Raw genomic sequence first — 20,466 nt, 5'->3', positions numbered from 1 at the left:
CATACTGGCTAATTTATGAATCAGCAAATGAAGAGTTCTGATTCATAAAATGTAATGCACCTATTGTGTTGATAATTTTGTGAAATTAATCCTGTGATAGCTGTGATACAATTATTTCCCAGTCAAATGCGGTTTTATTAGTTGATATACTTTTTCCACCACACACAAGTGGCTTCTTCCCTGCTATGCACCAGTGGCATGCACAAGCCAAAAAGCAGCAGAATGATCTGAAAAAGTGAGTACTTCTCATGGCAACCACAGCATCCAATCTGTGTACCATACCACATTCTTACTCGTTATCTTGTGTGAATGTGTTAGTGTCTTGACACATGTCTGTCCCGTGTCTCCTGTAGAACTCCTATGACATAGTGCTGCATACTGCGGGACACACTGACTCATCTTCATCACTGGTGCTCATTCACAGATTTCAGAAATGTCAGGAGCTAAGTGCTGCTGTCTCAATAATGTCTTCAGGACAATCATAATTGATCAAATACAGAATGAGTCTTTGAAACACTGAGTGCCTAACTAGTTTAGTAATTGTTCATTCCACAGATTGGTAAGTGTAGTTTATATTGAAGCATTTTTGTATTATGTGATTCTTAGGATTACTTTTAGAGAGATTTAGCCAAGCATATTCCAGTCAAGTCATCTATAGTACACTGAACAAATTGAACAAAACAGAAGAGTTGGCCAGGTGACCTGAACTCAGAAATTGTCTGACCCCTGAGAATTGCTCTTTTTGTTTCATTTTATTAGTAATTCTTGGCAAACAATATGTCAAGCTCTTCATAGAAGCTTAAGTTCCTTCTGTCCTAGACTAACACTTTAAATCAAACAATATGGAAACAAATGTGTATTGATGAGAGGTTTGAAGGAAAAAAAATATGTGAACCATCAATTCTTGGAGGAAATAAAGTTCAGGAAATAAAGACTTGTGCTATTCAATACAATAGCCACTAGCCCACACATGGTTGTGGATAACCTGAATTGAAATATGCTGTAAGTATAAAATACACACCAGATTTTGAGGATTTAGTCCAAAGAAAAATAATGTAAACTGTCATATTAAGGCTTCCCTGATGGCTCAGATGGTAAAGAATCCACTTGCAATACAGGAGACCTGGGTTCAATCCCTGGGTTGGGAAGATCCCCTGGAGGAAGGCATGGCAACCCATGGACAGAGGTGCCTGGCAGGCTATAGTCCATGGGGTTGCAAAGAGTCAGAGATGGCTGAGCAACTAAGCACATCACATGAATAATTTTTACATTGATTACATGTTGACATGATAATATTTTGGATATACAGGAGTAAATAAAATGTTATTAAAATTATTTCACCTGTTTGTTTTTACTGTTTTTAAATTGGCTACTAGAAAATTTTAAATTACCAGGCTCTCATTATATTTCCATTGAATAGAATAAATAAATCCAGTTTCAGTCTAGATGGGAAAACTATGTACCAGAAGATTGAGTATATCATAGAAAAATTTTTATTCTTCTTTATGAGAATGAAATGGCTTTAGGGAATACTTTTCTCTCATTAGGAACCTTCAAAATTTTCATTTTAACCACCTGCCCTGGTATTGAATACTTTTGTTAGCAAGGTACAGCCAATTCATCTTCTGCTGTGTCTCAAAACTATGTGTTACAGACCTCTTTGGGTCAAGGGAATTTTTTTTTTAACTCAGCCTTTGTTTTCCTATCTGTCCCCACTTCAATACTGATTTAATTTTGTGTCTAATAAAGATAGAATAATGTCCTTAATTGGAAAAATGCAAGATTGCTAAATACAGCCTTGTTTGGATTTTTTATCACTAACTTGAAACAGTTTCTTTAATTATATTCTCTGTCCTGCTTTGATAGTAGTATTACCCAAGTTATAAACAGTAATTGTTCATTTCCCCATGAATAGATTCACATTTTACAAGGCTCTAACTATCCTGGCCGGAGAAGGCAATGGCACCCCACTCCAGTACTCTTGCCTGGAAAATCCCATGGATGGAGGAGCCTGGTAGGCTGCAGTCCATGGGGTCGCTAAGAGTCGGACACGACTGAGCGACTTCCTTTTCACTTTTCACTTTCATGCATTGCAGAAGGAAATGGCAACCCACTCCAGTGTTCTTGCCTGGAGAATCCCAGCGGCGGGGGAGCCTGGTGGGCTTCTGTCTATGGGGTCGCACAGAGTCGGACACGACTGAAGCGACTTAGCAGCAGCAGCAGCAGCAACTATCCTGGCAGGAAAATATTTGGTTGGCATTTAGAGCAAGTCAAAGAGTTGAAAATTATCACATGACTATCCTTTACAGGCAGATTCCACTGGGACCCATTATAGAACAAGAGATGGGGCAGGGCCATTAGTACTATTAGCTCATAAATCAATTCCATCAGGTGGCAGAGTTACTGTCACAAAGCCTTCAAAGGCTGAATACTTACAGGGTACATAGTAATGATTTAGTTGTTTTGTCTTTTCAATGGATTGAGTCAATTTAGTTTTAATATGGAGACTATTTTGATGGGCTTTGCACACATTTCTAATCTTGGATAGGACTAATTAAAGCCATACACAATTTAATTACAAAATTATGAACAAAATCTACTTAACAAATTACATATACTTTTAATCAAGAGAGTACAAATAATAAAGGAATTTTCAAAATGTATAAAGATGTATCTATTGAAAACATATTTGTGTTATTATTTATATAAAAACAAAACAATCTTAATTTTTTCTATTATTTAAATAAGGTTAAAAAGACTGGTATATTTTTACAAATTTTTAATCAACATTATAAATATGAGATATTTGTTAACTGTTCTTTATTAGCTTCGATGCTTTAACTTAAAATTATTCTTTAAGTACTAAAATGTTTTAAAAAAAGAATATTTTACTTTAAAACAAGAGATTAAGATTATCAATCTAAAGTGTAAAATTATAAAAAATGAATCCTTTACAGATCTTGTTTTGTCACCTAAAATGTATTTGAATTTGGAGTTAGTTCTTAGTAACATAAGCTATTACAAACTTTAGCTCTATATTTTTTAATGAAACACCTAAGCAATATATTATTTAAAGATAAATAAACTTAGACCTAAGTCACAAAATAAGCTATGTTTAATGCAATGGAGCTTAAGTAGCAGGCAGCATTTAAAAACAAAATACTCCTTAGAGCAGATAATAATTTAATTTTAATTTAATAATTTAATTTTTAACATTTATATTAAGGAAATTCAAGTTGAACTAAGGCAAATGCATTTTTAGACAAAGTTTTAAAACAGACAATAATTCATTAAAGCTGGGTAATATTGTTTGCATTTTGCTCAACACTGAACACAGTATTAATATAAAATAAGAACCAGTTTGGTCCTGAGTGGCTACTATTAGTCACATCAGCTGGTCTGACTGAGTCATAAGTAAGTTGAAGGCATTTGACTGAATGTCATTTACAACCTATGATTACAAGGAAGGTGTAAAAGTTCAATAGGCTTTTGAATACTAAGTGACAACAAGCTCCTACAGGCAAGTTCTCACCTGTCTTTTTTCCTTTTGTTTCCATATCCATTGATCATGTAAGAGTTTTCCCTCAAAATCTCCAAATTTATATCTCTGACTTAAAATCCTGAGTGAGGTAGTGGTGTTATTTCTTGAAGTGTCACCAGCTTCACATTTGCATTGGTCCATGTCCTGCTTCCAAAGATGCAATGAGGCAGGTCCATGCCTTTATTTCAGTTTTTCTCATTAAGAATTCACTCTGCATTTTAGACTTACTGGTAGAAGCCTCGCATTTGGAAATGTTCCTTTATCTACTTCTAGGTTTCCATGCATTTTAGTGATGTGACAGTGGAGAAAAATGGACTCAGATTTGTGGCTTAAAATTTGCCAGGAATTTAGTAAACATTTCTGAGGACCACTGGCCTCTCTCTGAGTTGATCAAGCCCAGTACAAAATTGAGAAAGCCTATGCGATCGTTCTTTTGTACAAGTCGCCATTCAGTTGGGCTGTATAAAATCAGCCAACATTTATTAAATTTCTAAATGAGACAAAAAAATTAATTGGATAAGGTCTCTAACTTTGAAGAGACTATAGTATAGAGGGAGGAAAACAGATAGAACCAAGGTTATAAAACTATGTAAAGTGTGGGAACATGGAGATGCTGTAAAAATGCACTCACTGCTTAACACTGAAAAAGGTTACCAGACAATGTGTCAATAGACTGGGGTTCTTAAAGAGAAATAAGATTCTATCACCATTAGAAAGGCCTTTGAAGTAATCTAAATACTGAAAAGAGGACAAAGAAGGATAATAAAGGAAAATTTTAAATGTAAATTTGAGACAAAGGTCTTTAGCGACTAATGAAGTGAGTAATTTTAACTCAATTTTGATCTGATTGAACCCAAATTGAATTACTCCAACTCAGTATTTAAAAAAGAAAACTGGAACCCTTTTGACTCACCTTTTATTATTTTATACATCAATATACTCTGTGCCAAAAGGATGAAATGAGGTAAGTTCATGAAGTATTTTCAAACACAAGGAAGTAATTCTAAAAGAAAGTCAATAACCTGTATCCTACCAATGAATAGAGACAGAATAAATGGTATACTATTTGGAAGCAAAGCTTAGGGGAACTATTTGGGGGGTTCAATTCATTTACAATATTCCTCTAGGACCTAAAAGGTTAGCTTACTCTCAAGTCACCACAGGAAAGCCATACATTTTTTTGAAAATCAGGAGAGGAGTATGTGAAAAGTCATTCTTATCTATACAAATAAAAAGAAAATGGGGCTAAATATGGATAAAATAATGATTTTAAAATTCATCCAACTGAAGATACAGTTCAGAATAGGACTTTTTAAGAGAGATTTTTATTTGGTAGCCATTGATTGAGCCCCTTTTATATAAAGACATTCTATTCAAAGTTGGGAAGGATATAAATATGAGAGACATAGCCTCTGACCTCAGAACTTATAAGAAAAGGTGTTTTTCATGATATCTCCTGTTTCATCTTCCATATCTCAATCAGAACCAAAAAACTTTCAGCTCCCAAATTACCTTTCCATGAGATCTGAAATTGGGCCCTTCATCTTCTTCACCCCTGAGCCCTGCCTCAATCCTCTACTCTAAGCTCAGCATTTCCTGACAGCTAAACTGTTCTCTAGCTTGAAAAGCAGACTCAGAAAGTCATGTGAAGTTTCCTCTTTGATATGTATCTATGGAAGGAAGTCACGGGAAGAGCTCAATTATGAGAATGGGACAGATGTAACAACTCCAATGCAGGGGTGAAATGGTCACAAATAAGACAGTAGGTATGAAAAACACCTTACAAGGAAAAGCCACACTTTAGTCTTGAGCTGTCTAGGGTCTCTCCGAACAACCTTCTCTTTGGTGTTCTTCCTATGCTAAAAAAATCTGAGTGCTAGAAGTTCTTTTTCTAGACAATAAGCGTGAAGTTTGAACAAGAAGAGAGATTCAGTAAATAAATAAAATACTATTACTTCTGATAAAGCAGATGCCTAAAAATACAGGTCTTTCAATTAATTTTCCTTTCCTTTATTTTTCCATTTAGATATTTATGTGGAAAGGTCTTACTTTCTAGAATACTTTTATCAAATTTAGACTGTAATTTTTCAGTGTTTATAATTAAAAGTATCTACAGAAATCTAATACCCTAGTCTTCTGAAACTATAGATAACCTAGGTCTAAATTCCACATGTCTACTCACAAAACTGTGATTTGGAAATAGTCCTTTTATTTACAAAGGAATTTAATTGTATCCAAAGTAAAAAAAAAAAAGTATAAGGACGGTTTTATGCAAATGTAAACCTATATATCTTTACATAATAATTGATATTTCTCAAAACCATGACTAAGAGAATAAATTTTCTTAGTTATCTATCAACAAAATCAGACTTCTTCAGAGAAATAATGGCTGACAGAGTTATGACATCACAATACATATTTATACATATTTTAAGGTCAAAGTTGTATTGAGTTTTTGCACGTTTTCACTTTGACCTAGGTCAATAAGACCTAGTGATCAGAATGCACAACATAATAAATGTAAGCCTGTTACAAGTAATTCTACGAGTATAGCACAGGGTCATATTTGATGGTGACCTTCATCTTCCATGATGTGTATAGCACAGCAGAATCCAGCTGTCACTCGACAGCCATGAGAATGGCACAGCCCAGAGGCAGGCATTGTTGCAACATCAGAACCACATCACTATGGTGATGTCCTACTAGATGGGTTCATGACACTAAGTACATAGAGTTAAAAGGGCAAGTTCTACCAAGAAACATACCTTAATATATGGTTCTTTAAGAAACTGTGTTAACACAGCTTTTACATGAACCACTTATAAATGAAAAACAGATCCTGGAAAACTAATCATACTTTCAGAAGAGCTGGCATAAACCATGGCATTTACAAAAAGACAGGGAGGCCTGGCGTGCTGCGATTCATGGGGTCGCAAAGAGTCGGACACGACTGAGCGACTGAACTGAACTGAATATATTTTATCCCAGAAACATGGAAGACCCATAGTCCCTCAACATTAAAAAAAAAAAAAAATCATTTAAATAGGATGGGTGACATCTAAGAATGTTCAAATTCAGAAGACAAAATGCAAAGAAGCTCAGGAGTTTCATTCATGGATTAAAGGAGCATTCCCCAGAAAGGTTACTACCAACACAGACCTCAGATAATTGACAGAAATCTGTTAAGTCTTTATACACATCCCCTGGAGGAGGAAATGGCAAGCCACTCTAGTATTCTTCCCTGGAGAATTCCATGGACAGGGGAGCCCGACAGGCTACAGTCCATGGGGTTGCAAAAGAGTTGGACATGACTTAGTGACTAACCCATCACATACACAGTAATATTAAAACTTATAATAATTAAATTTTTTCTATCTCTGTAACTTTAACACCAAAAGAAAATGAGCATTAATTCTTAGCCCTGGATAAAATGTACAAATTAATATGTATGAAAATTAAATTGCCAACACTGTCAAAATTTAGACTATAGTGAAGATCTGAGATTTATCTAGGCTAATAGCATGAATGTGTAAAATTACTAAAGGTGCCTCTTGGTTTTCATCCCCAAATAATCACTAAATGTTTCCATATTCCTCCTTCTCCAATGATAGAATTGCATTTTTCTTCCCATATTTACCATTATCTAAGTCTCTTGTCATTGTCCATAAGCTCTAAGCTATAATACCACTAACACTGCCAGAGAAATAATGAAGTGAAAGTGAGTCATAGAACATATTTTGATTTGGCAATACTTCAAAACAGTTCATTTGTTACTTTATGTGTCTCCTAAAATACAGCCTTGCAAATAAGCATTTCAAAAATCTAGAGATTTTTTGGCACATCTTTTTCTTATAACAAGTAGAAAACTAGATGACTATGCCCATTTTAAGAAAGGCCAAGATAGAAACTCCCAGAAAACTAGGACAGTTCATTTAGGGCCTAACCACTTGTGTATCTTAGGTGTAATTTTTCCCTTAACCATAGAAACAGAACTTAAGAATGTTTGGATTCAAAGAAGTGCAGAATAATTGAAAGTAAATAGTTGGCTGCCACTGATAATGAGACCTAATAAATACCAAACTGAAAGATTTCTTAAATTAGAGAATAAGCCAATTGATTTGAATTGACAGAAATCTACTTTACATGCAGATTTTCACAAATATATATATATATTTGATATATATGTCAAGTTAACATAGCAATATTTTCTACTTTCTCAAAATATTTGCATAAAAGATTTCCAAGGAAATGTAAGGGAGGTTGTGTATCTTTAGGTGATTTGAGCTTTTTAAGAGAGGGAGAAAAAGAGCATTTATTCCATACACGTGTGTGTGTGCTCTTACGAACTGACGGACCAGTCCTAACCAGAATGTGTCACCTCAAGGTCTGAATCCATTGTTCCAGGTCTCAGTGAGAGCTTTTTGGCCAAGTGAAAAGTGAGGTTGGCCCTCAGGAACTATGATTCCATAGTTTCATATTCTACATAGTGAAATTAGAGAATAATTCTGAAACCATTCTAGGAGGAGAAAAAAAGCTTGAGCTTTAAAAATTAAAGTTTGCTGCATCAAAAATATGACAGTGCTAAAAGGCTTATTCCCCATTCCTTGACTTTATTTTTTTTCCTTTCTTGCCCCTACCCATTATTTATTGATTGATTTTTTGGTAGGCTTGCTATTCCTATTTTGTTGCAAGGCTGCATTTTAATTCATCTGATTCTGGACTTTGACAAAGCCCTTTGACATCTGTGTTCATTTGTTCTCAGCTGGTGAATGAACAGCAAGAAAGCAGACCCCTCCTGAGCCCCTCCATCGATGACTTTCTCTGTGAAACCAAATCGGAGGCAATAGCAAGGCCAGTAACGTCCAACACAGCCGGTAATTCTTTCACTTTTAACTTATCCTCAAGTAGTTAATTTTCACAGTAGAAAAATGTACATTTCTTTCCACAATGCATTTTAAGTGGAGAATAATGTTTGCAACCAGATGAAACTTTATTTCAACATAAACCAGTTCATCACTCTTGTTTATTTAAGAAACGCCAATGGATATTATCCAACCACTTTTGCTGAACATTAGAGTACCACTGTTAGCAATGAATCATTTTTCAGTGCCAATTTTCATATTTACATCATGGCATCTCAAGTCACATCATATAGGAAATCTTTAAAACAAAAGTGTTTCTTTCAGAGTAAGGTTTTTTCAAGTTCTGGATGGAAATATTATATATGAGAAAGTCTAATAAAATAAAAATATAGACATCCCTTTCAAGTGGATTGAAATGACAATTAAAATGTCCTAGAGACCTGGTATATTATTGAGAGAATTTCATTTGTTGTCATATAAATGGGTTACTTGTAAGAAGTAACCAAGAATTACCTTCTTACAAGAATTTATTTGAACATTGTTCTGGAATTAAATGTATTCAAACTAAACTATCTGTATAGGGACTAATAAGTAGTCATCCAATGAGTGAATACAGGATACCAGTGTATCAATCATACCCTCTCTAGCATCCTCTGCACTTAACAGTTCTCACAGATGCGAAAACTAAGTCACCTAAGTTCTGCTTACTTTGAGGCCACAACAAATTTGACTCAAAAACTGCTTTTCACCTTCTGGTTCAGTGGCAACCTATCTGCATTGATTTCATTCAATCATCATTCACATTCAAAGGCATGTTGTTCAAATAAGGATGAAAGAATGATGTACAGAATCAAAGAAGAAAGGTTATGTTGGATTACAGGAGAGAATTTAAAGGGGAAAGGAGAGCATAATTACAGACTGTCTTGTTTAAAGTTTCATTTCCCCGTCATGTCCTCAGCTGGCTGCTTCCTGGCATAGTTTTATTATACTTTTAAGTAAGTGAGGAAAATCACAGATGAAGGAAATTGTGGTTTTTAAGAAATGCTAAAAATTACAACAATAAGAGTAACTAAAACAAGACAGCGGAACTTGATGTGGGAGTGTAGCCTACAGTCTCTGGAGTTAAACTTTGTGATTTCCCCCCGAGCTCTGCCACTTAGCAGCTCCTGTCCTTGGGCAAGTTGCATAACTAAGTCTGTTTCCTCGTCTGTCTAATAATAGTAAGATCTATATCTCATAGGTTACTTGGGAAGATTAAATGAAGCAATCTATGTAAGTGCTAACACCATGTAAGCTCTAACAGATGTTACCATCACTGTGAGGTATCAGGTGAAAACAGAACACCAACACCTCCCTTTACAGATGCAGTAACTTTATATCACAGCAAAGCAATCATTTTCTAAATTCAACTATCACTTTGAGTAGTCAAGCAAATAAAATTATGCCTGGTACATTTTAGGCAGGACAAGTTCAGATCCTGTCAGATCAGCTTAATCCTTCTTTTCTATGAAACTGGCGTTCACCGCCCCAAAACTGAGCTAACCCCCAGAAAAATACAGAGAAGCCTGTGTCTCTAATTGCAAGAAAGTCCATGAGAATCGATACATGGAGAAATTCCTGCTGTTCTAGGAAAAAGCTACAAAGCATAATTCTCAGATCTTGATTCCAGTACCCTCTGCATCTCCCCATGATGAAAGAACTAAGTCCCAAAGGAAGGACTCACCAGAGAGAGCAACATAATTTCCAACTCAAAAGCTGCCTTTCACCTTGATTTTTCTGACATATAACAGAGAGACCCGTGAGATACTGGAGGGAAAAAATCAAAAGCATGTGTAACTTCTTGCGATCCCAGTACCTTTAGTATTACCTTCTGTACCAGTTTCTTAGGACCCCAATGACAAAATACCACAAAATGAGTGGATTAAACAGAGATTTGTTGTCTCACAATTCTAGAGGAAGTGTCATCAGGACCATGCTCCCTCTGAAGGTGCTTGGGAAGGATCTGCTCTAGGCCTCTCTCCTGGCTTCTGGTAGCTCTTCAGTTTGTGGCAGCATAACTCTAACCTTCACATGATGTATGTGCATGTCCCCCAGTATGCATGCAGTCTCTGTGTCCAAATTTCCTCTCTTTATTAGTGAAAGTCGCTCAGTCATGTCCAACTCTTTGCTACCCCATGGACTTTACAGTCCATGGAATTCTCCAGGCAAGAACACTGGAGTGGGTAGCCTATCCCTTCTCCAGCAGATCTTCCCGACCCAGGAATCGAACCAGGGTCTCCTGCATTGCAGGCAGATTCTTTACCAGCTGAGCTATCAGGAAAGCCCTCTCTTTATTAGGGACCCACCCTCCTCCAATCTGACTCAACTAATTACACCTCCAATGACCCTATTTCCAAATAAAGTTACATTCTGAGGTACCAGGGGTGAAAACTTCAACATATGAGTTTTGGGGGGACAAAATTTGATCCATGCTGCTGCTGCTGCTAAGTCGCTTCAGTTGTATCTGACTCTGTGCGACCCCATAGACGGCAGCCCACCAGGCTCCCCCGTCCTTGGGATTCTCCAGGCGAGAATACTGGAGTGGGTTGCCATTTCCTTCTCCAATGCATGAAAGTGAAAAGTGAAAGTGAAGTCGCTCAGTCATATCCAACTCCTAGCGACCCCATGGACTGCAGCCTACCAGGCTCCTCCATCCATGGGATTTTCCAGGCAAGAGTACTGGAGTGGGGTGCCATTGCCTTCTCCGATTTGATCCATAAGACCCTCCAAAGTAAGAGGTTCGGAAATGTATGTTGAGACTGTAGGTTTTTCATTTCTTAGCCTTAGCACTCAGTGCGTCTGGGTCACACAGATTTTCATCCTTAAGGAAGACTTTCCTTGAGAGTATGTTTTTTAATCTTAAAAATATATTTCAAGGCAGAAACCCTATATTTTTGTCAGTCCCTAAGGACCATAGTTCTTTTTTAAATTATTACAAACCTGCAGTTTATATCTTAATATGCAACACAATTCACATTATTATACATTTTTTTAAAAAGGAAAAGTTTTAGCATACAAACACCTTGGAAAGAATACTAATGTGGTATGATAATTTTATAGCTAAAGTTTCTGGCCAAAAGGTATAATTATCATTTTCTGTCCACATTTTTAATAAATAGTCATTTTAAATGGAACATCATCATTTTATAGAATAGTATGAAATTACATTGCAAAATCAGGACGGACAGTGAACATTGTCTATCACATTCCAAACATTATGTATGTATTTACATTTAATGAATGGATAGTAGACAATCTTGTAGTAAAATATGGGGGAAACCTGCTGCTAAGTCAATCAAAGAGAAATTTGAAGAACCATATTAAGAAGAACTGTATTAAGATGAGAGGTAGGTTTTATACTTGGCATTTTCTTCCAGTGAAAAATAAATCCAGTGTGCCACCATCTTGACACTCCTTAAATATATAAGGAATATAGTTCTTGTATAAAATAACACAGAATAAACAATATATGAATTACCTCTTCCAAAGGTCAAATAACAGGTTTTTTTTTTTTCTCTCTGACTCTAAAAGAACATATCCATCTTCTACCTTATGAAAGTTATAGATAATAATTTTGTTCCTGTGTATTTCATTTTTGTTTTTACTTTCTGATTGTTTCTATATTAGGATTAACTTCTGTCATCCAATGATGATAACTTCAAGTTGATCAAATAAGGACGTTTTCCATTCCATTTGGGTGCCATTAACTTCCTAAATTGTCTTTTACTCAACTCATTTGTAATCTAGTTAGACAGCTAAGTCCTTGGCCCTCTCAAACTGTTCCTTAAATGGTAGGTTCTGTTCAGTTCAGTCGCTCAGTCATGTATGACTCTCTGCAACCCCATGGACAGCAGCACACCAGGCTTCCCTGTCCATCACCAACTCCCGGAGCTTACCCAAACTCATGTCCATCGCATCGGTGATACCATCCAACCATCTCATCCTCTGTCATCCCCTTCTCCTCCCAACTTCAATCTTTCCCAGCATCAGGGTCTTTTCAAATGAGTCAGTTCTTCGCATCAGGTGGCCAAAGTATTGGAGTTTCAACTTCAGCATCAGTCCTTCCAATGAATATTCAGGACTAATTTCCTGAATTAGTAGGATTGACTGGTTGGATCTCCTTTCTGTCCAAGGGACTCTTAAGATTCTTCTCCAACACCACAGTTCAAAGGCATCAATTCTTTGGTGCTCAGCTTTCTTTATAGTCCAACTCTCACATCCATACATGACTACTGGAAAACCCACAGCCTTGACTAGATGGACCTTTGTTGGTAAAGTAATGTCTCTGCTTTTTAATATGCTGTCTAGGTTGGTCATAGCTTTTCTACCAAGGAGCAAGCGTCTTTTAATTTCACAGCAGCAGTCACCATCTGCAGTGATTTTGGAGTCCAAGAAAATAAAGTCTCTCCCTATTTCCATTGTTTCCCCATCTATTTGCCATGAAGTTATGGGACCAGATGCTATGATCTTAGTTTTCTGAATGTTGAGTTTTAAGCCAACCTGGGGGCTTCCCTTGTGGCTCAGCTGGTAAATTGTAGGTAGGCCATGATTACTAATATTCTTGATTTTTAAATGGCAAATAAATATATATTATACACCAATGCATATATCAAATGCTCTGAAAGTGACTGGAAAACAGATATTTTTAAGATGATAATTATATTCTAAGTAATTACTATAAAACTTGCAAATAAATTCTTATCCTATAATGTCCCCCAAAATTAGATATATGTCAAAGTACAGGAAAAGCTCTTTTCTAAAGAGCAAGAAGAACAGGGGTCCTTTGTTTGCATTTATCAATCTACATAACCAGAAAAAATTATCTATAATCTTGAGCTATTATATGGACAGTTACTATAGAAGAAATATTACTACAGAAGAGATATCATAGCTTAAAAACTAATATTACTCCTTGGTAAGGGACCTGTATATCAAAGAGTAGATCACTACATATGCAGGAAAAATATCCTTAACAAAGTTCACAATGCCATCACAGCCACCTAATTAAATATCTTAATAGCAAAATTAGTGTAATTTTTCAAAAAACATTTCTTTAAACTATTTATTTAATTTGGCTGCACTGGGTCTTAGTTGCAGCATGCAGGGTCTAGCCCCCCACACCCCTTGCATTAGGAGCACAAAGTCTTAACCACTGGACTGGGAAGTCTCCCAAATACACATATATAAAGCCCGAATAGCCATGAACCCAGTGGCATGCCTCTTTACAGAACTTAGAAATTTGGGAAGTAGCTTTAATTATGTATTCCAATTAAAAGGCAAGAGTTGGTTGATTATTTAAGTCCAGTTTATCTATTTGACATCACTAGCAAAATCCTTCCTAAAGGAGTTTGCTTTGTCAGCATTATATTAAGTAACCCCATGTTTTCTAAAATGCCAAAGTAACTTACAGATCAGAACAGAAAACCCTTCAGCTCCTTGTGACACATTCTGTGACTGCCCCAATCAAGGCTTTCCACAGTCGGTCCTCTCTGACCACTCCCTGTAGGTTTATTCCTTTAGAGAAAGTCACTAAAAATCTAGGCTCATTATACAGTAGCAGTGTTAATACCCTTGGACTTCCCATTAAAGTATCAAATCAGTGCTTCATAATAGGTGCTATTTTGCCCAAACTGTTCTAAGCAGCCTCACCTCCCAGGGCCCAAGTAATCTTGTATTCATAAACATCTTCAGTGCCCTGTAGGAGGCTTCCAGTTCAATAGGTTGTGATTTTCAATCAAGTGTCCTTGAGATAGATGGAAACAAAACTTGTATAATATATTACGTTGTCTAACTTTAGGAAATTCCACCCAATGGAATTAAGTTATCCAACAAAAAAGTTTTTGAGATTGCCAACTATTTATGCCCTCAGACTACCCAAACTGGCAAATAATTGGTAGCTAAACAAAAACCAATCAAAGCCACATCAGTGGAGTCAGCACATTGCCTCCAAGTTCACATAAAGTCTAGAGAGTGGTGAAGAGCATGGGCTTGGGGATGATGGAACTGTGTTTGAATCCTGTATGGACCACTGATCTACCAGCTTGTATTAGTTTCCTATTATTGCTGTAACAAACTGCTACAAATTCAGTGGCTTAAAACAACACAAACTTATTATCCTGTAATTCTGGAAGAGATGGCAAGAATACACAGAAGAACTGTACAAAAAAGATCTTCATGACCCAGATAATCACGATGGTGTGATCACTCACCTAGAGCCAGACATCCTGGAATGTGAAGTCAAGTGGGCCTTAGAAAGCATCACTACGAACAAAGCTAGTGGAGGTGATGGAATTCCAGTTGAGCTATTCCAAATCCTGAAAGATGATGCTGTGAAAGTGCTGAACTCAATATGCCAGCAAATTTGGAAAACTCAGCAGTGGCCACAGGACTGGAAAAGGTCAGTTTTCATTCCAATCCCAAAGAAAGGCAATGCCAAAGAATACTCAAACTACTGCACAATTGCACTCATCTCACACGCTAGCAAAGTAATGCTCAAATTCTCCAAGTCAGGCTTCAGCAATATGTGAACCGTGAACTTCCTGATGTTCAAGCTGATTTTAGAAAAGGCAGAGGAACCAGAGATCAAATTGCCAACATCTGCTGGATCATGGAAAAAGCAAGAGAGTTCCAGAAAAATATGTATTTCTGCTTTATTGACTATGCCAAAGCCTTTGACTGTGTGGATCACAATCAACTGTGGAAAATTCTGAAAGAGATGGGACTACCAGACCACCTGATCTGCCTCTTGAGAAATTTGTATGCAGGTCAGGAAGCAACAGTTAGAACTGGACATGGAACAAAAGACTGGTTCCAAATAGGAAAAGGAGTATGTCAAGGCTGAATATTGTCACCTGTTTATTTAACTTATATGCAGAGTACATCATAAGAAATGTTGGACTGGAAGAAACACAAGCTGGAATCAAGATTGCTGGGAGAAATATCAATAACCTCAGATATGCAGATGACACCACCCTTATGGCAGAAAGTAAAGAGGAACTCAAAAACCTCTTGATGAAAGTCAAAGTGGAGAGTGAAAAAGTTGGCTTAAAGCTCAACATTCAGAAAACGAAGATCATGGCATCCAGTCCCATCACTTCATGGGAAATAGATGGGGAAACAGTGGAAACAGTGTCAGACTTTATTTTTCTGGGCTCCAAAATCACTGCAGATGGTGACTGCAGCCATGAAAGTAAAAGACGCTTACTCCTTGGAAGGAAAGTTATGACCAACCTAGATAGCATATTCAAAACCAGAGACATTACTTTGCCAACAAACGTTCGTCTAGTCAAGGCTATGGTTTTTCCAGTGGTCATGTATGGATGTGAGAGTTGGACTGTGAAGAAGGCTGAGCGCCAAAGAATTGATGCTTTTGAACTGTGGTGTTGGAGAAAACTCTTGAGAGTCCCTTGGACTACAAGGAGATCCAACCAGTCCATTCGGAAGGAGATCAGCCCTGGGATTTCTTTGGAAGGAATGATGCTAAAGCTGAAACTCCAGTACTTTGGCTACCTCATGTGAAGAGTTGACTCATTGAAAAAGACTCTGATGCTGGGAGGGATTGGGGGCAAGAGGAGAAGGGGACGACAGAGGATGAGATGGCTGGATGGCATCACTGACTCGATGGACATGAGTCTGAGTGAACTCTGGGAGTTGGTGATGGACAGGGAGGCCTGGTGTGTTGCGATTCATGGGGTCACAAAGAGTCGGACACGACTGAGCGACTGATCTGATCTGAATTCTGGAAATCAGCTATCCTAAAATCAAGGTATCAGGATAGTTCTATTCTTTCTGGAGGCTCTAAAGGAGAATTCACTCCCTTGCCTTTTCCAGCTTCTAGATGGTACCTCGTATTCCTTGGCCTGTGGCCCCATATTCCATCTCTGAAGCCAACAGCATAGCACCTTCAAGTCACTGTTTCCTTCTCTCTCCACCCTCCACCACCACCATCTCTTAGTCTCCATCTCTCTCCCCCTCTCTCTCTCTCCTCCTGTCTCTCTCTCCTCCTGTCTCTCTCTCTCCCCTTCTATCTCTCACTCTCTCTGCCTGTCTCTCACTCTCTCCCTCTCTCTCTCTCTCCCCACCTCTCTCTCCATCTCTCACTCTCTCTCTCCCTATTTCTCACTGTCTCTCTCCATCACTCTCTCTCCCCATCTCTCACTCTCTCCCTCTCTCACTCTCTTTCTCTCTCCCACTATTGTTCACTCACTCTCCCCCTATCTCTCACTCTCTCTCTCCCCCTTGTCTCTCTCTCTCTCTCTCACACACACACACACACACACAATTTCACTTCCACAATATATCAGGTGATTATTTTAATTTAAACACAAATTCTGGAACACAAACCTTCATGTGCCTAAGAGAATATTCAAAATCAGATTGAGAAAATTAGTAGAGCAGACACCCCCTTCCATACCAAGGTGCGCTATCTATGAAGCCCATATGGAACAGTGACATCTGACGCCCTTTATTTTTGTCTTAACTAAAGTGCACACCACACACATACACACACATACTCACATACTCCCACACTAACATGAGATTTGTCTTTCTTCAGAAAGTGGAAGGCTGCACACATCCTTCTGTGGTTTTGAAACTGTGTTCCTCAGGGACTCTCTCTGCTTCAAGCTTGCCATTCAACTTCCAAGGCACCCCCTTCATCAACTGAGGAACAAATAAAGCCTTTTGTGTGTGCCGAGCAGTTGTTTCACATTTGCTGGGAAAAGAACAAAGAAACAGAGACCTCAGAACAAACACAGGAAGTGCTGAGGACAGCTTGGAGGGGAAAAGAACGTTACTGAGCCAAGTTTGAATTCACAATTCAGTCTTTGAGTAATTCATTTATTCTGAATGGTGAGAAACAGATATAGAGTTAAATTAATACTCATCAGTTATTATTCTGTAACAACTGTACTTCCTATCTACAAGCAGACAAGTCCTATGTAATTTTCTTCTAAAAGAAGTGTAGGAGAAAGTGACTAATTCTTGTTTGTGCAATTAGTAAAAAGGCATATATGGCATTTCAGAGACTGTTATTCACTTCCTTCCTTCTGTTATAAGGAAATCACAGTGGGCCTAGAATCCCCGCCAACATTAACAGTGGCCTAGAATTTTCTATTTAAACATTCAAAAGATATGAAATGTGTGGCATCCGAGCCTATGCTGGCTGCTTGCCGTGCTTAACTTTTAGACACCGAGCCAGCCAGAACGCTCCTGCATGGCTCAGAGCATCTTACTCTGGAAAGGGACTCCTATCTCAGGAAGACTGGGACAAGATAAGCTCACATGAGATGACACTTTCAGGCCATTTTATGATAAATTTACTTCATAGCATCTTCTGCAGAGCCAATAGCCTGTCTCATCTGCCATTTTATTCCCAGGGGTGTTTTCCTGTTTCTGTCAGTGGGGAGTGGGGGAAACAGGAGATAAAGGAAAAGGAAAGAAAAGCATCACAAATTGGCCACCAAAGAATGGAAATAATATTTATTGAATACCTGCAGTATGTTGGGTACTTTACACATTTGATTTATAAATTAGATAATTTAATTGTCATATCATATCTGATGCAGAGACTTAATTCTGCATTTTTTAAGTGAGGACATTGAAACTCAGAGATGTCAATAAACTTACTCCAAGTCACATAGCTAGGCAGTGGCAGAGTCAGGTCTTTCCACTTTACCATTAACACCCAACCATTGTGATTTATACTTGAAATCAGAAAGCAAGATTATAGAAAGTTTTACATCCTATCCTAAGGATCCCATATGATGGCTAGCTCATGAGAACACTTCAGTACTAAAGAAATCCTGGTCGTGAACTAAATTAATCCCTGACCCTGCATTGAATGCAAGGGGGCAATAGATGGAAGAGTACTGAGATGTCAACAAAGATCCATTTCTTACCAAGAGAAAAATCCAAGAGATCAAAGAGGAGAAGGAGCTGTGCAGAGGTTGTTGTAGACAGTGCTGGAAAGAGTTAGCGTAAGGAGTGTCCCTGTCACTTTGGTGGCTTTTCTAAGCTAGCCAGTAAAGAGATCCTAGGTCAGGAAGCCATCAGGCCAGTTCAGAAGCCAGTCTCTGGGATGCTGGGGCTAAAAGAGAAGTAGAGCTGGAGGAACCTTTTCTAATAGGAATTTTCCATTTCTCACAATGAGCTAGTCAAACAGCAGTTACTTGCACTTGAAGAGAAAGAATGAAAAGTTACATAGCTTGCCTTTTTAATTCTCATTTGCCTAGTTTGCATTTGAACAAATTATTATTTCTGCCTTCATTAGAGTATTTAACACAATGTAATCAACCTGCTGGGAAGTAAAAGTGTAACCATTTTATGGTTTGTTACATTGAAATTTAAATTTGCATATTAAGCAGCAAAGGCATTACCATGTGTACCTATTCATCAACTATGGATTATGAAATACCTCTCTAGTGTGAGCCCAAACATCAGGCCGTTTTCTGATTAAACTGCTTAATTAAATAAAAGATGATTAGCAACATTCATTTATACCCTAGATACTTTAGTAGTTTGAAATTAAAATATGAAGACATTTAGAAACTTTACCAAATCTTCCTCATCACTGTTCTGCAAGCACCTCTCAGAATATGATACATTGACTCTATGCTGGGAAAAAACTTCACTCTAAAATATACCTCTTTATAAATAAAGCAAAGCAATCAAGTAAATAGTACCTGAACTCAGATTCAATTTTATCATTTTAATTCCATTCAAACCTTCATCACTGGTGCAACTGGTCTAAGTCTTATTCTGCAAATTTCTACCATGCCAAATAAAGGAGAACATGCAGCAAGCTTCCCAGTCTAAATGCAAACCGTCTTGATAAATCAATGGTGAGCTAACTTAATTCGGTGCTTCTAACCTGTAGTGCAAACGCAAAATCCTTCTGCACCGAACTGAAGCTTATTTTTAAAAAAGAATTTCAGAGCAGTGAGTGAGCTTATCTTAATGTCTTCTCTCTCTTACAGTACTGACTACAGGCTTAGATCTCCTTGACTTGAGTGAACCTGTCTCTCAAACCCAAAGCAAAGCCAAGAAGTTGGAGGCCTCATCAAAAACCTCATCCCTCAAGAAAAAGGCTGATGGGTCTGACCTCATCAGTGCAGATGCTGAGCAGAGAGGCCAGGCTCTCCGAGGCTCGGAGACAGCATCCTTAGACTTAAGTAAGGCAATAGCTGTGTTTGCTGCCTTGATACAAAGCCATTCTACAGATGACGTGAAAACCGTGGGCAAAGCAGTAGAAAAGTTGATGTCTATGTAGAAAACTGGGCAGGACGCACTTTGTGCTTAGATTAAACAGCAGTTGGGGAGTTCAACTTTGTGCAACTGGTGTGGATTTATACGTTTACTTATACAACCCATGTGTATCGAGTTTTTGACAGATGGCAGACACCATACTAGGCACTGGAGTTACAATGAAAATAAGATACAAATCTTGCTCTCGAGGACCATTCAGTCTAGAGAGGAAGAGAGTCTAGAAAGAGAAAACTCTAACCCAAGGTCTAGGAATAGCCAGATGGAACAGTAACATGTAGCATACATGGAAATATTGCAATACAATAATGTTAGCTACCATTTATTGGTGACTTACAATGTCCAGGACTGTGCTACATCATTTACATATATTATCCCATTAACTCATCACAACTCTTTGAAATGAGTGAGGAACCAGGTTTTCAAATTTAAAGAATTTGCCCAAGATCCCAGTTAGTATGAAGAAGAGCTGGAATTTGAGCCAAGCTCTAATTAACTTCAAAGTCCATACTTCTCTCCACTGCACATTTTCCTGAGAAAGGAGGTCTTAACCTTGACTCATGGAACCAGTCAGTTAAGCTCTTTTTCTTAAGAGAAAGAAAGGTGGCAAGAATTTCAGAAAGTCAAGGGAAACATGGTGAGTAAATATCCATAAAATGAGCATATTAGTAACTTATCCATAAAGTCATGAAGGTTAAAGGAGATATATAAAATCACTTAGCACTGTGTTATATACCTATTAGATGCTTATGAATTAATTTA

At 37.6% G+C, this 20,466-nt stretch overlaps 1 protein-coding gene across 20 annotated transcripts in view; it reads left to right on the top strand.

Annotated features, from left to right (window-relative positions):
- The window catches only part of PEX5L (peroxisomal biogenesis factor 5 like), a 334,399-nt gene that overhangs the window by 149,381 nt on the left and 164,552 nt on the right, over positions 1-20,466 (top strand). For all 20 annotated transcript variants that reach the window (XM_086395557.1, XM_086395550.1, XM_086395544.1 and 17 more), the window contains 2 exons: positions 8,304-8,415; positions 19,419-19,613. In XM_086395557.1, coding sequence (XP_086251683.1) covers positions 8,304-8,415; positions 19,419-19,613 — 307 coding nt within the window. The remainder of the gene's footprint in view (positions 1-8,303; positions 8,416-19,418; positions 19,614-20,466) is intronic.

This window comes from Bos grunniens, chromosome 1, assembly GCF_055505025.1.
Source record: "Bos grunniens cultivar Pamir isolate PY7600 chromosome 1, Bosgru_T2T1.0, whole genome shotgun sequence".
Lineage (NCBI taxonomy): Eukaryota > Metazoa > Chordata > Mammalia > Artiodactyla > Bovidae > Bos > Bos grunniens.
The sequence above is the reverse complement of the archived record's forward strand: the minus strand, read 5'-3'. Positions and strand labels throughout refer to the sequence as shown.